At 43.2% G+C, this 19,130-nt stretch overlaps 1 protein-coding gene across 5 annotated transcripts in view; it reads left to right on the top strand.

The window, feature by feature from the left end:
* Positions 1-19,130, top strand: part of RNF144B (ring finger protein 144B) — a 103,115-nt gene that overhangs the window by 16,249 nt on the left and 67,736 nt on the right. For 3 of the 5 annotated variants that reach the window (XM_039248592.1, XM_039248594.1, XM_039248590.1), the window contains exon 2: positions 10,934-11,134. In XM_039248592.1, the coding sequence (XP_039104523.1) occupies positions 10,970-11,134 (165 nt within the window). In that variant the 5' untranslated portion in view covers positions 10,934-10,969. Of the gene's footprint in view, positions 1-6,156; positions 6,204-8,882; positions 8,902-10,933; positions 11,135-19,130 lie in introns of those variants that run through there. The other 2 variants (XM_039248591.1, XM_039248593.1) reach the window with 2 other exon arrangements.

Raw genomic sequence — 19,130 nt, 5'->3', positions numbered from 1 at the left:
GGTGAGCCTCCTGGTCCCTGGTCCCTTTCAGATCGCACGGCTTTGTTGACCCCTCCTTCGTCTGACCCTGTCCTCTCTTCCCCACCCTAGTCCTTTTCATAAGTAGCAGCCCCTTAAATATTTCTGAAACTATCTTGAGGAAGGGGGGGGGGCGGGCAAGAAAGACTGATGTAGGAGATCCGCGGGCCACATTGGGGTACGTGTATTAAATCCAGGGCCACGTTTTCACACCCCTCCTGTATTACCCTGGCACACCTGTGACTGATCTCTTTTTCCCTTGTGGTGGGCACACACTTGGAGAAATAGGAAAGAGAAAGCCCCTTCTGTTTCTAAAGTAGCCTCTGACGCATTGAAACTGCCTTCATGAGTAAATAGATACAAGGCTAACGTGTATATGGAGAGTGGAAGTATAAAAAAAGATGTCGAGTCACCAGCATCAGGCTGCTTGACTTTTTATTTAAAACAAACAGGAGAAAACATAACCCCAGAAACCCCCAAACCAATCACCCTAGATAACTTGCTCCTACACTACTGTGCTGGAAGTGAGGTGTGAGTGTGGTCAAGCACTGTCCATTTACCCAGAGTTTTACAAATATTTATAGTCGTCTATGCCAAATATCTTTGCACTGAGCCCCACAGAACATTCTCAGCATTCAAAAGCTCCCTTCTCATGAATGGCTTTAGTTCATTGGCAATTTAAAGGCATCCAGGCTTTCAAAGTAGGTCAGTTTAAGACTCGTCTTTTTTTTTTTTTTTTTAAATAATTAGTTTTTGGGTCTCCCAGACTGTGAACCAGGTTTTCTGAGCCAAACCTGACAGCAGAGAGAAAAGTTATGCTTTATCTAGGAAGACAAAAAAGGCGTATTTTATCTATATAATAAGACCATTTAGCTTCCTGAAAACTATCATTCTCTTCAACAAGATGGGTACTTTTAATCTGAGAAAGTATACTTAAACTTGTGATTTTGAGAAGCAGGTTGAATATGTTAGATATTTAGAAACATTATAAGGCCATCAGAATCATTACTCTGTGGCATTTCTGCTAATTCTGGCTCTTGTGTTTCCCCTGGCCTTGACTTAGGACATTACTTTCTTGTTGAGTGAGGTTCTTTGTGTTTGAAATCGCCAGTTTGAGGTAGAGGTCAGGAATCATGCTGAACCCAGATTTTGGTGAAGGAACAAAGTCCAGACAGTTTTGGGACTAAACCTACTTTGTGCAACTGATTATTTTGGATATGGAAAGGAGCCCAAATGCCACACAAATCATACTTTCCGCTTTGAGCTTTGGGGAATAGGTATCTGCAGTCATTAGTCCTGAGCCCTGAGACTTTGTTTCCCAGGTACACCCGCCTTAATTTGTAGAAACTCTTAGCTATAGGAAGCTATCAGTATTTTTAGCCTTTGAATTGCTGGAAGTAAACCCACACGAGAGCCAGGTCTTTAATATTTTCTCTCCTCCGTGTGCATTTAAAGAAGTTATCAATTGTGGTTCCTAGTGACTACTTTCTGTTGCAAGGTGTGTGCTGGATGCTGGAGATAGAAATATGGGTAAGGTGTGGCTTTTGTCCTGACAGAATTAGTGGAAACCTGGAAGTGGCTTTGGTCTAGAGTGGCAATTCTTTTTTTTTTTTAATGTTTGTTTATTTATTTATTTGAGAGAGAGAGAGAACACGAACATGCACACACAAATGGGGGGAGGGGCAGAGAAGGAAAGAGAATCCTAAGCAGGCTCATGCTGTTGGTGCAGAGCCCAACATGGGGCTCCAACTCCCTAACTGTGAGATCATGACCTAGAGCTGAAACCAAGAGTCAGACTCTTAACCACCTGAGCCACCCAGGTGCCCCTGAGAGTGGCAGGTCTTCTTAATTTATATTGTTTTACCTGAGTATGTTAGATGTTTATTATCTTCACTTCTTTTTTCTTGTAATGTTTCCCATATGTCATCTGAGTGTTAAGTAACTTGAGGAGGCACCGCAGCACCAAAGTTAATTCACCTTTAGGTACAGGTGGGAGTCTTGCACTAATGTTCTATTTTTATTAACTTTGGCATTTGCTTTTGCTGGGTCGATGCGCGTGTCTAAACCCAGCACGTCACATTTCAGTGGTTATTCAGACATGGGAGACTATACATTAAAGACTGTAAAAGCAGCAAACGTGTCTGCAACTCAGAATGAGAAACTTCTCATTTATGACAAGACCTCCTTCCTTGAACTGAAAACACAATGACCGAAGTGAAAAATACCTCTCTTATTCACAGCTGGAGATACTGCTGATCACATGGCTTTTGTAGCATCTGTTACAGAGCATATTTTAAAAGCCATGTCGCATTGGCTCTCATCTCTGCAGTCATGAGTTTGAGGCCCAGACCTTTACTCAACTGGTTCTTTGTCTTTGGGGGAAGGGAGAAGAAGACATCTCTCATTTGTGTCTCTGCTGGACTTGTGACCAAAGCTTCACAGAAACCCACAAACTGTCCTGTGTATTATCACAGAAAACTATCTGTTGACCTTCTCAACCAGTTGACTCCTTGTGAGTGGAGACTGGGTTTAATCACCTTTACATCCCTAGCGCCTAACGTGTGGAATTTAGTTCTTTGTGGGGTTGACTTTGTTTCCTGCATTACTGGGTTTTGGAGAAAAGAGTTTGGCAAAGGTGTATACTTGCTTAGTGTGGGATGGAAGAGAGTCCTCTCCCAAGCTCGTTTTAAAATTCATTTCTAATTAAAATTTCTTATAGGAAACTTTTGACTTTCACCAGAGAAGATAACGCAGATACGTGTTTCTATTCATTCGGAGCAAACATTTTGATTTAGACATTCATGCCTTAGCAACTGTAGTTTCCTGCTAATGTCATGACCCAAGAAATCAGCCCATCTCCTGCTCTGTGGGGCTTTCTGAAATAACATTTCGCCTTGCTCTGTTCATTACATCATTGTCTGACCTGCCTTTAAGTGGCGTTCCTTCCTGCCTCTGAGCTTTGTTGTTATGACAGGCAGAGGGAAGACAAATTATTCAGCAGGGCTGCATGAATAATCGTGAGACGCAAGGGAAGCAGTGATTAAAAAACGGGGCGAGCAGGGCACTCTGGCGACGCTGAGTTGGGAGCTCCCATGAAGAATGTAAAATCACAATGCCAAAAATATCATGGAGCTGTTCTGCTCCTATTCACTCCTGCCTTCTCTGATAAGTTTTAATTGTTAGAAAAGCTAAGGATGGATTTTCTCCTCGTGGGCCTTTCCCTGTAGCGGTAATGAGAACATGGAAACAGGGTGAGAAAAAAATGAATGTACTTTTTAGGAAAAGGATCAGCATTTTGCAGATGTTAAAATTTGCCGTCCCAGATGCCCACGCCCTGTAGGATTTAGAGTCAGGTTATCGCAGAGTCATCTGCTCCCTTGGCCGTTGTCTCCATAAATCTTTCCATATATTTCTCCTGTATAGTTTGTAGGAAGAACATTAAAAGCAGATACTATTCTCCCCATAAAAAAAATTGTAAGTGTATGAGGTGATGGATGTGTTAACTAACCTTATTGTAATGTTTTCAAAACTTGTGTGGACTTCTATGTGTCCGTACACACACCTATGTCTAATCATTACACTGTATGTCTTAAACTTATACAGTGTTATTTATCAATTCTATCTCAATCAAGCTGGAAAAAAATTACATCTTATTACTAGCTGTAACAGATTTTATGCATATCTTAATCTCAAATAGCAAAGAGACTGTTTAGAAAATAGTATTTGCTGATAATTAAGATGCTCTTCCTAGGCGCCTGGGTGCCTCAGTCTGTTAAGCTTTCAACTCTTGGTTTCAGCTCATCATGATTTCATGGTTCATGAGTTCGAGCCCCGCCTCAGGCTCTGCACTGACAGCATGGAGCCTGCTTGGGATTCTCTCTCTCTCCCTCTCTCGTTGACCCTCCCCCCTCAAAAGAAATAAAGAAACATCAAAAAGAAAAAAAAAATATTCCTCTCAATGGAGTGTCTGTCTTTTTCACCTGCATACAAGTTAATAGGGATATATTTGCACATTGGTTCCATTTTTAGAAGGTTATAGTCTCACACATTTATAATCTTACTGACATCTTTGTAACTGTTGGGATGGAGATGTTAAAGCTAAGGAATTTACAGACTGAAGTATTTTTTCATTTCCTGGTTTCCCCCGAATGCGGCTGGGAAGCAGGTGAAGAACACGTAGTCCCTTTTCCTATCGCATGAGGCACAGAGGTAAATAGTCTTTTACTACAACGCTGCTACCTCGCAAAGCCCGAGTAGGTGAATGCTTGCTTCTGTCACATCTAAGAACCAAGTATCTCTTGGATTTGTTTATACTAGAGAATAGCGTCAAATCTATTTTATTTTTTGCATATAATGTCAGAGTGTCCCCTCTGGGATGCCAGGCATCTGTTGATGGCTTTGGGTGTTACTCTTTTAAAAAAATGATTAACTAGGGGCACCTGTGTGGCTCAATGTGTTAAGCATCTGACTTCGGCTTAGGTCATGATTTCGTGGTTCGTGGGGTTGAGTCCCACATCGGGCTTTGTGCTGACAGCTCAGAGCCTGGAGCCTGCTTTGGATTCTGCATCTCCCTCTCGCTCTGCCTCTCCCCTGCTCATACTCGGTCTCTCAAAAATAAACAAACATTAAAAAATAATTAAATAGATATAAAATGTTTGTTTTCTGATATTACTGGATTTGTACTGGTTCATCTAGTCCCTCAATGGCCAGAGAGTTGGTCAGAGATGCAAACAGAGAGTAGAACTACAGCGCTGGCCACTAAAGAGGTCTGCCCTAAGTCCTTCCCTCCCTAAACACTAATACCCATTCACTTGCTACTCTACCAGCCAGCTGGTCTACCTTCCATCCACCACAATACTTAGGGTTGAAATGTTAGCAAATGGCTAATGGTTGATGATGGTGAGCACTTTACTACACTCAGTACCATTTGAGTCATTAATAGCTTCTGTTAAGAGCATGAACTAGAATAGCAGCTAAATAATTGTATTGGGCAGAAGTGCCAAGGTCAACACAGTACTCATTTTCAGATTATGTTGAATCCAGTTGGTATTGGGAGAGCTTCCTAACAAGGCAGAGATGGGCTCTTTGGATTGCTGTTTCATTCTACTTTATTAGAATATTGGCTTCCTGAGAAAATCTCTGCATTGTAAAGGCAACACTTCAGACTTACCTTCCCCACCACCTACCCTTCTCAAAACCTTTCTCTTTGTTAGCTTTCTCTGAGTCATGCATTCGTATCTTTTATTACAGCTACCTCACAGGAATGACTCAGTGTCTTATATGGGCATGGAAACATTTCGAGAGTATTCCTGTGTCTCCTCGTGTGTTTTGTCCTTCATTCTTGAGTAAATCTTAGACTTCCGAAGTATAGTTTGGAATTAAGACCCCCAGCACAGATCACCTGGCTTTTTACTCCTGTTAGCATTCTCTTCTAGCAGTAATATCCATGTGATTCATTGTGTTTGTTTTCTATTTCTCTGGGTCTCTTTGATTCTGCTTTATCCATTTGTCTGAATTGTAAAGTTTTTGCTCAATGGTGCAAAAATTCCTAAATAACTAGATAAGTATCCCGGTGAAACATTGTGCCTTCTGACTACATTACCTCCTCGTGCTGCGGAATGATTGCCGAGACTCTGGCTAGTGAGACAGGCATAAACGACATTAGTTAAAAATACTCTGAGTGTTGGCTCGCCCAGCCTCTGCGTTTTTGGAGCAGATTGCTTCTCCAGGCCGCCCGCGAAGTCCTTCTCCATCATGTGCTGCCAGCACACCGCCCCGTTGTGTGGTTAGTTCTATTTAAGCAAGTGATACTTGCAGAATCTGGGTGAAGTCTGCCCTCCCCACCCCACCCACACCCGTGCCACCAACTTCAGAAAGTTTAAACCTAAAGGCAGCTGTCCAGTCCCCCCCCCGCCCCACCTTCTCTGCCAAAATTCTTTTCTTGTTGGGTTCCTGACACGGGAGAAGGGAGGCTGGGTCACATTTGCAATAATGGTGAAAGCAACGATCCTCGTTACCATTTTAAAACAAGCAGGAGGGAGGGTGGACCATTCAGGTCACTTTCTTCTTTGAGGTGAACTGTGAGGTATGAGGCGGAACGGGTTGAGCAAGCCAGTGAGAGCTAACTACCACTGGCTCGCTGGACGAAGGCTGTCCCTGAAACCTGGAAGGGAGCGGTGTGAACGGTCAGTGTACCTGTAAACGCGTGGAGCCGTGAAAGGGTCGGGAGCTGCCGGCGTTTGTGGGGGGGGGGGGGCGGGGTCAGCTTCCTCTGGACACCCCCTGTGAGCTTCATGCCGTTTGCTCATGGTTTGGGGGGGCAGCTGAGTTTCTCTTGGTGGTTCCGTGTTGCGGAGACCAGGGAATCCTAACAAGATGTACATGAAGGGACCCTAGGACACCTTGGAGCCCCTCCCGACAGCTCAAAGGAGAGAACTTCAGGACCCTCCTGATTATTGCTTGAAAGGCTTTGTCTGTAAGGAATCAAAGGTGAAAGGATTTTCTGGTTTGATATTATTTTCTTTTTATGAAGCACTCAGCATGTGTCATTCACTTTAAAAATTTTCTTTAATGTTTATCTTTGAGAGAGAGAGAGAGAGAGCATGAGAGTGAGCTGGGAAGGGGCAGAGAGAGAGAGGGAGACACAGAATCTGAAGCAGGCTACAGGCTCCGAACTGTAAGCACAAAGCCTGGTGTGGGGCTCGAGCTCATGAACCACGAGATTGTGACCTGAGCTGAAGTCTGACGCTTAACTGACTGAGCCACCCAGATGCCCTGTGTCATTCAGTTTTAAAACCTTCATTACTGATTTTGCCCAGGGTGAAAACTCAAAAAGCAGGCTTTCACACTGTGCCTGGTGAAGGCTTCAGCATCCGTGATGGTGCCTGGTGGCTGTGCAGAGAAGGGTCCCGGGGATGTGGCCTGGCTCTCCCTGTCCCCTTCCACCAGCACTGGCCACCTCACCTCTTTTAGGTTTACTCCAGATTCTGTTTTTGTTAAATTCCATTGCCTTGAACATGTTTGAAGGCCATCACTTCAGGGAATTGGTCTTATTGCTCACAGGGAAATAAATCCCTTTTTGAAGAATCATTTTGGACTGTTCACCTCTCAAAGAGATGAAATATGTGACTTCCTTCCTCTGTCTCAGTCACAAGTATGGCCTTGTTTGGAATGCTTGGAATTTTTGTTGTTGCTTTAACAAAACAAGTCTGTGCTTTGGAAAAGGCTTTTGTCATCGAAATATTCTTATAGATAAAATATAGTTTAAAAAGTTGTGTGTATGGATATTAAAATCCTTTACTGAGGCATGATTGAGAGACAAGAGGCTGTACATACTTAATGTAGATGACTTGGCTTGATGAATTAGATAAACATGTGCCTGAAGAACAGCATAATGCCTGTCCCTGACAATGCTACATTGTATACTTAAAAATTTGTTAAGCATAACAAAAAAAGGGTAGACTTTTTTAAAAAGTTTATTTTGAAAGAGAGATAGTGTAGCAAGAAAAGGATGAAGAGAGGGAGGGAGAGAGTGAGAGTGAGTGAGAGAGAGAGAGAGAGAGAGAGAGAGAGAGTCCCAAGCAGACTCTGTGCTGCCAGCTCAGAGCCCAATGCAGGGCTTGAACCCGCTATCTTCAAGATCATGACTTGAACCAAAACTAAGAGACACAAGCAACTGAGGCACCCAGGCACCCCACTAAGACGGGAGATCTTATGTTAAGTGCTCTTACCACACACCCACACGCACACACAAATAATGACAAATAAGGGGACAGGAGGAAACTTTTGGAGGTAATAGATACTTTTGTATTTTTATAACTTTGGTTTGTAACTCACAAAGTAAGGAGCAAGGCAGGAGATAAGACTATTTCAGGATTAACTTTTTTAAAGTATTTATTTTTGAGAGAAAGAGTGTGAGTGGAGGAGGGTCAGAGAGAGGGGGACAGAGGCTCTGAAGCGGGCCTGCTCTGTCAGCAGGGAGTGAGACACGGGGCTCAAACTCATGAATGCCAAGATCATGACCTGAGTTGCAGTTGGATGCTCAACTAATTGGGTGCCCCAGGCGCCCCTCAATAGACCATTTCTAAGAGACAATCTAAGGAGTATTCAAATATGTCTTCATTTTGTGAGTGTTCTATGTTTCTTTCTAAAAAATAGTCTAGGGGCACCTGGCTGGCTCAGGCGGTAGAGCCTGCGACTCTCGGGCTTGGGGTCATGAGTTCAAGCCCCACATGGGCACATTGGGAGTAGAGATAAAAAATTTTTTTCTTTAATCTTAAAAATTAAAAAAAAATAATGTAGATTGAGACTGTAAGAGATAATTGGCTTTGCTGAAGAATTCCTACGTCTCCTGCTAGGTTGGCACGGCAGGATTTACCTGTTCATAGCAGCTTCCTCCAAATGGGCTCTTCCCGTAATTGACATTAGTGGTGTGGGGAGGTTCTGCCCTGTATCAGTCCCCTCTTCCTTCCAGAAGCATTTACTGGCTACATTTCTTCTCCTTTGTCACAGCCTTCTCCTCCCCCTCTTCCTCCTTCCTTTTTAAAACAAACTTTATTAAGCTTTAACATTTCAGTTCCAGTGTCATTAACATACAGTGTTCTAGTAGTTTCAGGGCTACACTAAGATCATTCCACAGTTCTGTGCACTACTCAGTGCTCCTCACAATTAGTGTACTGGCTGTGTTTCTTCTTGATGTTTGACTTGAGATTTCCCTTTTTGTGGGCAGAGATCATCAGCATATGTTGTATACGCCATGTTGGGAAAATAGAAATGTGAAGACAGCAGTTGGGGGAAATTGGAGATATGTGTGTTATGGACCTGAGGTGTCTTGTAGAAATGAACTGGTGATAGTTGTGTCAGCATCAGCTGGAAAGTGGAGAGGTAAAAACACTCATTTTTGCTCCTGATTGACCCTAAAGAGAGATATTTTTTGTTTAACTTAAATCCTGAAATTGAGATGTAGTTAATTTGCTCTTGGATAGTAGCTCATTAACAGTTAAATAAGAATACCACGTCTTAAACCTTCTAGGGCCTTTCCCAAGAAATATTCTCATGGAAGCCAATCATTGATTAGCTCCCTATTTAAATTTATTTTTAATCAAGTCTACTACCAATCAGGGAGTAGGTTAAAAGCCTGGACGATTTCAGGTTACTAGAGTTAATAGTAACTGGTGATCCTTTCTGGTATGACATTAAGAAAGTTAGTGCAGTTAGATCTCCTAGATCTTTTTTCTCTCCATCCAATACAATTTGTTTTTTCCTCCCTTGTCATACTTTTGTACCTCTTTGTTGAGACCTAAGCCACCGTGGGGCTACGCAACAGATGCCAAACATGGAATTTGTTTTGCTCCAAAATGGGGATGAGAAGAATCTGGTTCTTACAGGGGGAGAGGGTATTTACAGTTATTTATGTGGCGAAATTTATTAGGATTGGCCACACTCTTTTGAAATCGTAAGAACTTCAGGATTTTGCTTCTCTTTAATTAAAACATGAAATTTCATGACGTTATGAACTATAGACGATTACTTTCATGATTTTTTTTTTACCTCTTTTAAAGATAATTTGAATAAAAACAAGTGGAAGAGCTTCAGCTATAGTTTTTATTTTTCAGTGTAGGAAAATCCTTTCCTATAGTCTTGCCATGTTTGGAGACAGATTTTACTCTGCAGTTTTGGTGACCTTACAATAGATGTAATCATTGGCTGTTTGTCTCTCTCTCTCTCTCTCTCTTTTTTTTTAATTTCTTTTCTTCTCTCTCCCTACCTCTTCTAACTTCACTCTCTCCGCATTTCATCCCTCCACGTAATATCCACTCTCGGGTGTAAGGGACCAGGGCTGGGCTTGGTCTCAGAAGATGGCAGTTTGAATTTTGCTCTGCTGTATACAAGCCCTGGGAACCTGGGCAGATTATTTAACATCCCTGTAAGGTGAAGGAAATAATCATCACGGTTGCAGAAGAGTCAATGCAATGACACATGTGATGGAACACAGTTAGCACTGATCCCCTGTTGAAGAAAGTTTATTGGTATGAAATCTATTTCAGTCGTCTTAAGTGTGTAATTCGGTGGCATGAAGTACACTCGCAGTGTCGTGTAACCATCACACTCTCAATTTCCAGAACTTTGCCATCACTCCAAACAGAAACTTTGTACCCATTAAATGGTAACTCTCTATTCTGTCCTTTCCCAGCCTCACCTTTCTACTTTCTAAAGTCCCTGCATTTGACTGCTCTAGATCCCTCATATTGATGGAATTGTGTGATATTTGCCCTTCTGTGTCTGGCTTATTTCACTTAGCATGATGTCTTTAAGGTTCATCTGTATTGTAGCATGTGTCAGAATCTAATTCCCTTTTAAAGCTGAATAATATTCCATTGAATGTTCGTATCACATTTTGTTTATCCATTTGTCTCTTGATGGGCATTTAGAGTGTTTCCACCTTTCGGCTGATTGCGAATAACGGTGCTATAAACGTTGGTGTGCAAATGTCTGTTTCCATCCCGGTTTCAATTCTTTTGGGTGTACATGGAGAAACAGAATTGTTGGATTTTAGGGTCGTTCTTTGTGTAATTTTCTGAGTGACATCCTATTTTCAAGTATCTTTTTTTTTTTTTTTTTAACCTGTTGGATTGTAGAATACAACTCGTGAAGGGCGTGTTTGTTCCTTGTGGTCTTTTCATTTCCATAACGTAGATGATATGAGTCAGGATGGTGAGGCCCCTTTCCATTTCAGGCCTCCAGGAGCATCTTGTCAAAGTGGCAGGCTCTATAGCCCATGGCTCTCAGAGATGCCTTTCCTGTGTTGCTAGAGATCACATAAGGTGAAGGTTTGCTCTGTTGGTGCCTGAATGTGATGGCTAAACCACAGCCGCATTAATGAATATAATATTTTCTGCTTTGGTCCTTCCCGTAGGGGTTGAGGAGACTGAAGACGGCTGAGGACGGGCTGATGGGCTCGGCTGGTACGTTCCACTATCTCACCATGACCACCGAAAATCCGACGCCGGGAGACCTGGCTCCGTCCCCCCTCGTCACTTGCAAACTCTGCCTGTGCGAACAGTCCCTGGACAAGATGACCACACTCCAGGAATGCCACTGCGTCTTCTGCACAGATGTAAGTTTTCCTTGAAGCTTTCATCACGGGTGAGAAAATACCAAGGGGAGGGCTGTCAGAGCACACGGTAGATTTCTGTGGCTTTCTGAGAGGCCAGGGTTTGCTACAACAGGCTTCTGTTTTGGAGAGCGATTCCACGTTTGGATCTGTTTCCAAGTAGTGTCTGGAATGGTAAATCTGGTATTTACTGTTTTTAGGTAAAGTATAATGTATGTGTGCGGTTTAATTACTGGTTGAATAAGAGGAATCTGTTCTTAAAGCGCTAGGTAAGAAACAAAATAGGAATTTTTTTTAACACATTTTTAGTTAACGCCCATCTGTAAGGCATTGAATGATGGAGAGATCCGGTAGCAATTAACTGAATTTTCTTTCATATACTTGCTCATCTCCTACAAAGCACATGATACATAAATCTCTTACTTTGTGATTATCTCCTTTTTTTTCTATTTTCACAACATGCTGGATGGTACTTTCGTCTCATAACAAAGAGAGTGTGTAGATAGATCTGCAGGGCTGGGCTTGCCCCTTTTAGTCTGACGCTTGGTATCAAAGTCTGTGACCTTGATCGCACATTTCCCTGAAGGCTGGTCGATTAAGGTGTGAAGATAGGAAACGGACTGTTGAATTCTGGCTACTGGAAGTGTGAACCCAGTGGTCTTACTCAAATTTTCATTTATTCAGTTATCTTTTGAGCTCCCACCGTGTGCCGGGCACTCTGCAGGATGTGGGGTCCACAGCAGTGAAGGAGATACTTCCCATAGGGAAGATGGGCTAATTGAAGGGACTGTCCAAGTGTGGCAAAGTCAGGGGTAGCTAGATGTAGCATACCAATGGGGTGGTGGGAGGGGGCATCCTGGTGGCAGTGACCTCTGAGCTGAGGCCTTAAACAACAGTTGCAAATTGATGCCCATGGGCCGCCTCTGGGCTCAACACATTTTTTTTTTAATTATGTTTATTTTTTTTGAGAGGCAGAGAGAGACAGAGTGTGAGAGGGGGCAGGGGCAGAGAGAGAGGGAGACACAGAATCCGAAGCAGGCGCCAGGCTCTGAGCTGTCAGCACAGAGCCTGACGCGGGGCTCCAACTCACGGACTATGAGATCATGACCTGAGCCGAAATCAGACGCTCAACCGACTGAGCCACCCTGGGCTCAACACATTTATATTTGGATCCCCAATTGGGAAATTTCATGAAAAAGTAGTAAGATCTAGCTACTCTGGGCCTATATTTGTAGGCCCCGAAATAGATGATCTTTCCTCTGTTTGTATTACCTGCCTCTCTCCTGTATGTACTTAAGTCAACTAGTCTTTTAACCTGAGGATGGATTAAGAGTCTTGAAGGATATATATTGGCATCTCAGCATGGCAGAGGCCTGATGCCTAAGTTACAATATTTGCCATTTATCTGTGCTTTGGTAGGGCCTCATCTGGGCAGACTGTTAGTATTTAGTAGACGTAAAGTGTAATAACCACCAGAGAAATGCAGGTTTCGTGCCCTGACTTGAGAAGGAAATTGAATAGTTCAGGTACAGCGACCAGTGCTTAAATCAGGGGAATCAAGGACAAAGGAATCATTAAGGAGGTAGAATCATTATAAAGAGGTATGTTTACTAAGCATACTTTTTAAAATAGATTAACAAATTAAGGTGAAATAAATTTTGCTCTATCTCTTGTTAGCTGATTTAATCAACATGTCATGCTCTCAAACTTGTTTATACTGATTAAAAAACACTTTTTGATGGAGGATTAGAGTGGAGAGAAGCCTTGGAATGATTTTTAGGTAAAAAGGAAAGTGACTAGGGACGCCTAGGTAGTTCAGTCCATTAAGCATCTGGCTCTTGATTTTGGCCCAGGTCATGATCCCAGGGTGGTGAGATCGAGCCCCATGTCAGGCTCTGTGCTGAGCAGGGAGCCTGCTTAGGATTCTCTCTGTCTCTCTCTCTCTCTTTCTCTCCCTCTCCTTCTCCTTCTGTCCCTCTCTCTGGTCATGCTCTCTTTCTCTCCCTCTTAATTAAAAAATAAAAAAAAAAAAAAAAGAAAGTGACTTAATCCTTTCCTTAAGTTTTGAACTCTGGGATCCAAAGATAACAAGTAGTAGCTCTTATCCAGCATCACCTGTGTCCCAGGAACTGTGCCAGACACTGGGATTTCTCAACTTAAGAAAAACCAGCAGAGATCCTGGCTCTTCGGAGCTTATATTCTATCGAAGGCAGTTGTGTAATAAACAATAAACATAATAAATGGGTTAGTTGCATCAGATGGGATAATAGGCTTAGAGAGAAGGCCGAGCAGGACGAGGAGGGTGGAGTGCAGGTTGGGGGTGTTGCAGGCGTAATAGGCTGTCAGGAGGACGCCTCGCTCTGTGGCGCGTGTGCTTGCTTCTTCCTCGCGTCATGAGTGTGTGTTGCTTAAGGAAATGACCTTGTCCCTGAGGGAAGGCTTCCGTTTCCTTTGGTCTTGCTTTGCTGTGGAATGCCGTGCCTCAGAAACGATTCTTTCTGACCTTCTCACGTATGTTTCGGACCCTCGCTAATCCTTGAAACAAAGGCGTCAGAAGCAGTGTTTGGTTAAAGGCAGGATGGAAGTTTTTGTCTGGGGGTCACTGATGTGTGAAAAGCAGGATCTGGAGTGTGGGTTTTGCTATGAGACCTAACAGTTCAGGATTCACGTTTGTGCATCGGCACTGGGTAGAGGTCCACACGCAGAGGCGGCATCTCGTATTGACGAGGAGCCGACGCCATCACAAGTATTGGTGCATGAGATCTCCGTTCCCAGTTAAAAACAACACAATGGCTTCTCGGTTCTCCTTGGCAGTTTGAGGGTATGAGTGAGGACAATGAGAGTGTTCTGTCATCTATGATCTTACTTCCTCGTTGTCGGGGAATGCTCCAAACTGGAAAGTCCAGTGGCTTGCTAGTTTTGATATCCCTCTGACACTAGAACTTTAAAATTTTTTTTAATGTTTCTTTACTTATTTCTGAGAGAGAGAGAGAGAGAGAGAGAGACAGCGTGAGCAGGAGAGGGTCAGTGAGAGAGGGAGACACAGAATCTGAAACAGGCTCCAGGCTCTGATCTGTCAGCATAGAGCCCGGCGCGGGACTCGAACCCACCCACGAACTGTGAGATCATGACCTGAGCCAAAGTCGACCAGTCAACCGACTGAGCCACCCAGGCGCCCCTGACACTCGAACTTTTAAAAAACGATTAAAAAATGTGTCTAATCCCCCCGCATTTTAATTTGCACCTCAATATTACATGTTCAGTATTGATAGTAAAGATATCAAATGGGTTTTGCATTTTCAAGGCTGAAAAGAAATGTGACATGTTTTAATTGGCCACATACTACTAATTTCCAGCTTTAAATATGATTGGATGACATCTTCTAAGTACTGGCTGGGAAAGACTTCTTGTGCATACCGTGCCTTTAAGATGGTTTTGCTGAGGTCCGTCTCCCTCCCTTCCTCATTATGAGAGTGTCCAAACGGAATGGTCCCCCTGATGGACACAGTCTTCTACTGGTGTACTTTCATAATTTAATAAAGCTTTTTATACATTCTGTCCTCATCCTGTTTCCCCTAAGAAACATGTTACTGTGAGCTTAAATTCTTTCTGTTCCCAAGATCCGTGCGCTCTGGGAGAGCAGTGTGGATAGGTGTGCGGTGTCTGACCTGACCATTCGATGTGAGCCAGCTCATTCCCTATCCTTAGGGAGATGGGGCCTTCCAATAGGCGCCCCAACCCACGTGTGTTCTGTGGACCTCCAGCTCTGTCAAACGGAGGTGATCCTTGACTGAACTGTCTCATGGTCAGATTAGCTCAGAAACCGGTATGTTCTCTACACCTGTCTCCGAAGGATTGTAATGCATTCTAGAGGCTCTGTGAAATCTCGTAGTTAGAACAAAAGCAAGGGGACCATGTTTAACTTCTCCTGAGGAGGCATTTCCATTTGAGCACGCCACCTTTTTAGAGGCATACCCAGTAACTTCCCCACAACTTTGGCTCTGGAGAATGCTGCTTCAAATTGTTCCATGTAGGCAGTTCTTGATTTAAATGACATCCAGAGAAAGGAATGGGATGGACGTTGCTTCAAATAATCCATCAGGGTAGGTCGTTTCTTGTTAAAGGAAACTTAACATGTCCTACTTCTGATGATGGTTTCTGTTAGACTGTTTGATCAGCTTTAATATACAGAAGAAAGTGTGGCATAAAGCAAGGAAGGCTAAAATTATAGGACACACATGGGCATAGCTCTCATTAGCATGGCTGAGCTCACAGCCATGTGAACTATTATGTGCATTGTGGAGCCGAAGAAGCCGATCCTGTGGGGTTATGGACGGAGGTGTTACAAAACTATTCGTTCTTATACTTGAAGGTTAGATATCTCCTTCAATCTCTGGGATGTCAGTCTACTAACTAATGATATGCAAAAACTGTCTCTCCCGATCTCCCCTCTCCCGTGGATTTAAATAACCGAAACATGAAAATTCAAATTTTCCTTTTCTGGCATTTGCAACATACTCTTTCAGATATAATAACACCACACAGTTATACTTCAAATGAAGAAAAAAAAACCTCACAAAAGTCCGTTATCAAAGGAGGAAAAATTTGTGGGTTTGCTCCCCTGTGAGCAGTTTTTGCCTCTCTGATTTATTCTGGAAGCTATTTCTGTCAGGCACAAATTAAAGCATAATGGAGACACAGTTGTTGCTTGTTTTTATAACCCAGATAATTTCACCTGAAAAGAGTCGGTATGTTGGGCATGGCCTATTTACCTTTCAGATTAAAGACAGGATGTGCTGAGCAAAAAGAAAATAATGTCCAGCCATATTCTTGCCTTTTTTCCATTACACTTTGCTGGCTGTAAGTAGTTAGAACTCCTTTTACTATTCATTTCTCTGAGCCAAATGGATTTTCCAATGTTTAAAAAAGTGAGAGGAAATATAAAACTTTTTAGACCAAGCCCTTCTTTTCCTTGGGGCCTGTTGAGTGACCTTTAAGAAAAACCCACATACGGTCTTGGAAACGTTCGGTTTGGAAAGATTTGCAGTGTGTGCGTGTCCTGGCGCATGTGTGTGCGTGTACCCGTGCACACATGTGCACCCGCACGGGTTGGTAACTTTCAAATGAAGCGGAGAGCCTGTGGCAGTTCTTGCCTGGACGCTAACGGATATCGACGGTAGGATTTCAAGAGGAGTGCCATTTTTGGGGGGCGCCTGGGTCATGACCTCATGGTTTGTGGGTTTGAGCCCCACATTAGACTTTGTGCTGACAGCTCAGAGCCTGGAGCCTGTTTTGGATTTGGTGTCTCTGGTTCTCTCTCGGCCCCTCCCCCGCTCACCTTCTCTCTCTCAAAAATAAACATTAAAAAAAAAATTTTTTTTTTAATTTTTAAAAAGTAAGTGAAGATTGGGAGGTAGGAAGACCAGGTTCAGGTTCAGGCCTTGCCATCAGTGTGTGTGACTTTAGGCAAGACCTTTGGCTCTTCTGAACCTTAGAGTCCTCACCTGTGAGGTAGAGGGGGGTAGGGGATGATCATCCCTATCTCGGAGAGGCTGTAGGAGGCATCAAGTGAGAGCCAGTCAGGAGGTCAGTGCTGAGTCTCTTTTAAGTTGGGGCTGTTAGTCTTTTCTTTCCTAAGCTCTGTTGGTGTGCTGAGCTGTTCTGTTTTTCAATAATGTTTAGAGAAAGGAAGTCCTGTGAAGACTCGACTGGCTTCCTCTTTAGCCCTTTAAAAGAAGACGGTTTTATAGGTGACTTCAACCTTACTACTTTTCTGAGACACCCTCAGACTGGCAGTTAGGATAGACAGAGAGATTTCTCTGTTGGATTTGTCCAGAGATTGGCTAATGGCTTGGGGCTCCAGATTGAAGAGCGAGAAGTAGGACTTCGAGGAAAACCAATACAACTTTAAAAGTGAATAAATGAGGGTATCTCCCCAAAGAACATGAAAACACTAATTTGAAAGGATATATGCACCCCATGTTTATTGCAGCATTATTTATTTTTTTATTTTTAAATTTGTTAACGTTTATTTTTGAGAGAGAGAGAGAGAGACCGAGCATGAGCAGGGGAGGGGCAGAGAGAGAGGGAGACACAGAATCCAAAGCAGCTCCAGGCCCTGAGCTGTCACCACAGAGCATGATGGGGGCTTGAACCCGCGAACTGTGAGATCATGACCTGAGCCGAAGTCTGATGCTCAACTGACTGAACCACCCAGGCGCCCCTTATTGCAACATTATTTATAATAGCCAAGCTATGGAAGCAGTTTAGGTGTCCCTTGATAGATGAATGGATAAAAAAGATGTGTATATACACAAGGTAAATTATTCAGCTATAAAAAAGAATGAAATCTTGCCATTTGCAACAACATAGATGGATCTAGAGAGTATAATGACAAACGAAATATGTCTGTCAGAGAAAAACAAATACCACATGATTTTGCTCATATGTGGAATTTAAGAAACAAAACAAATGAACAAAGGGAAAAAAAGAAAGACCAACAAAAAACCAAAACCAAAACCAAAAAACTCAGACTCTTAACTACAAAGAACAAACTGATCGTGATTACCAAAAGGGAGGTGGTGGGGGATGGGTGAGGTAGGTGATGGGGATTAAGAGCACACTATCCTGGTGAGTGCTGAGTCCTGTATGGACACCTGATTATTGTACATTTGAAACTAATACTGTCTGTTAACTATACTGGAGTTAAAATTAAATAATCAAAATAAATAAAGCCTTCAAAAAACTCCGTAACCGCGCATAGATGTGCCCATGTCTGATGGACGGAAGAGATTAGATGGCAGAGTATCTCAGGCTACCATTTATTTAAAAGATGCTTCCCCCCAATAAGAATATAGTAATAGAATAACTCGTTGGCTTGGTATGTATAGCCTAGTATCATTTTGAGTATTTTTTATTGAACTTTCTGGAACTGCAGGAAATAATGAGGCTTATCATACACCAGCAACGTCACACATATTTTTTTTGTCGCCTCCTCTGGTAGCGACCTGCCAGCCTTTCCGGAAGCACTCAGATTCTCCAGTCCCCTGCCTTCCCATCCTGTGGTGCTAATAAGTGCACAGAAGTAAATTCTGCCACTTCAAATCCCTCTCCGGTTCCAGTGGCTTCTGCTACTAAAACATTCCAGTTTGCAGGGTTTGTCTCAGGCTCTTCCTTCACTTTACCTCGGGGCAAAGTGAATTTATCTTTGTCAGGTTTGCAGTGACTTCATCTGTCGTTGTGGATTTGTAAATGACTTCAGTCTTCTCAGTGCTGAAACTTGAAAGAGTTCCGAGAATAAGGACTTGGCATTAGTCAGACCGCTGATTTGAAATGCAAATTCCGATCCTCTGTTTTCCTACCAAGGTGTGAGCTGCTGCAGGCCGCCCAGCAGCTGAGAAAAGGAGCAAATCGTAGGAGCATGAGAAACGGAGTCAGGCTGACTCAGGAAGGAGTTGGCTCTCTGGGCCCATGATCTCATCCACGCCCAGTGCTCACCACTCACTCCCTCAAGGCGAGTGCTGAGATGTAGCAAGACCGAAGGGGCCCCAAGAGGAAGCCACACTCTTAGGGCCCAGTGGCTCTGCTGTAGCTCCTCTTTCTGGATTCCACTGTGGTTTCACATCTGGGAGATTGGGTCTCAAATCTGGTTGCTTGGGCTTCATTGATTCAACAGACACAAAAATATTCATTGTGCCGTGGATTGTTCTGATGGTCAAGATACTGTCGCGAATAATCGGATCAAGGCCCGGTTTTCAGAGAGCTCAGATTTTAGTGCAGGACGCAGATACTGACGAGCAGATATGTGTTGATATGATGGTAGACGCTCTGAGTTGAAACAAAGCAGGGCAAGGGGGATCGCGAGTGCTGTAGCAGAGGGGGTTTCTACTTGCATTGGATGGTCTGGGAAGTCTCACCATTAAGGTATTACTCAGGCAGAGACATGGAGGACCCGGGGGAGCCGGCTGTGTAGATGTTTGGCAGAGAGAGTTTTTGGTAG

Source organism: Hyaena hyaena, unplaced genomic scaffold (assembly GCF_003009895.1).
Source record: "Hyaena hyaena isolate Hyena2069 unplaced genomic scaffold, ASM300989v1 scaffold_313, whole genome shotgun sequence".
NCBI classification, from domain to species: Eukaryota; Metazoa; Chordata; class Mammalia; order Carnivora; family Hyaenidae; genus Hyaena; species Hyaena hyaena.
Note: the sequence above shows the minus strand (reverse complement) of the source record. Positions and strands in the feature narration are given on the sequence as shown.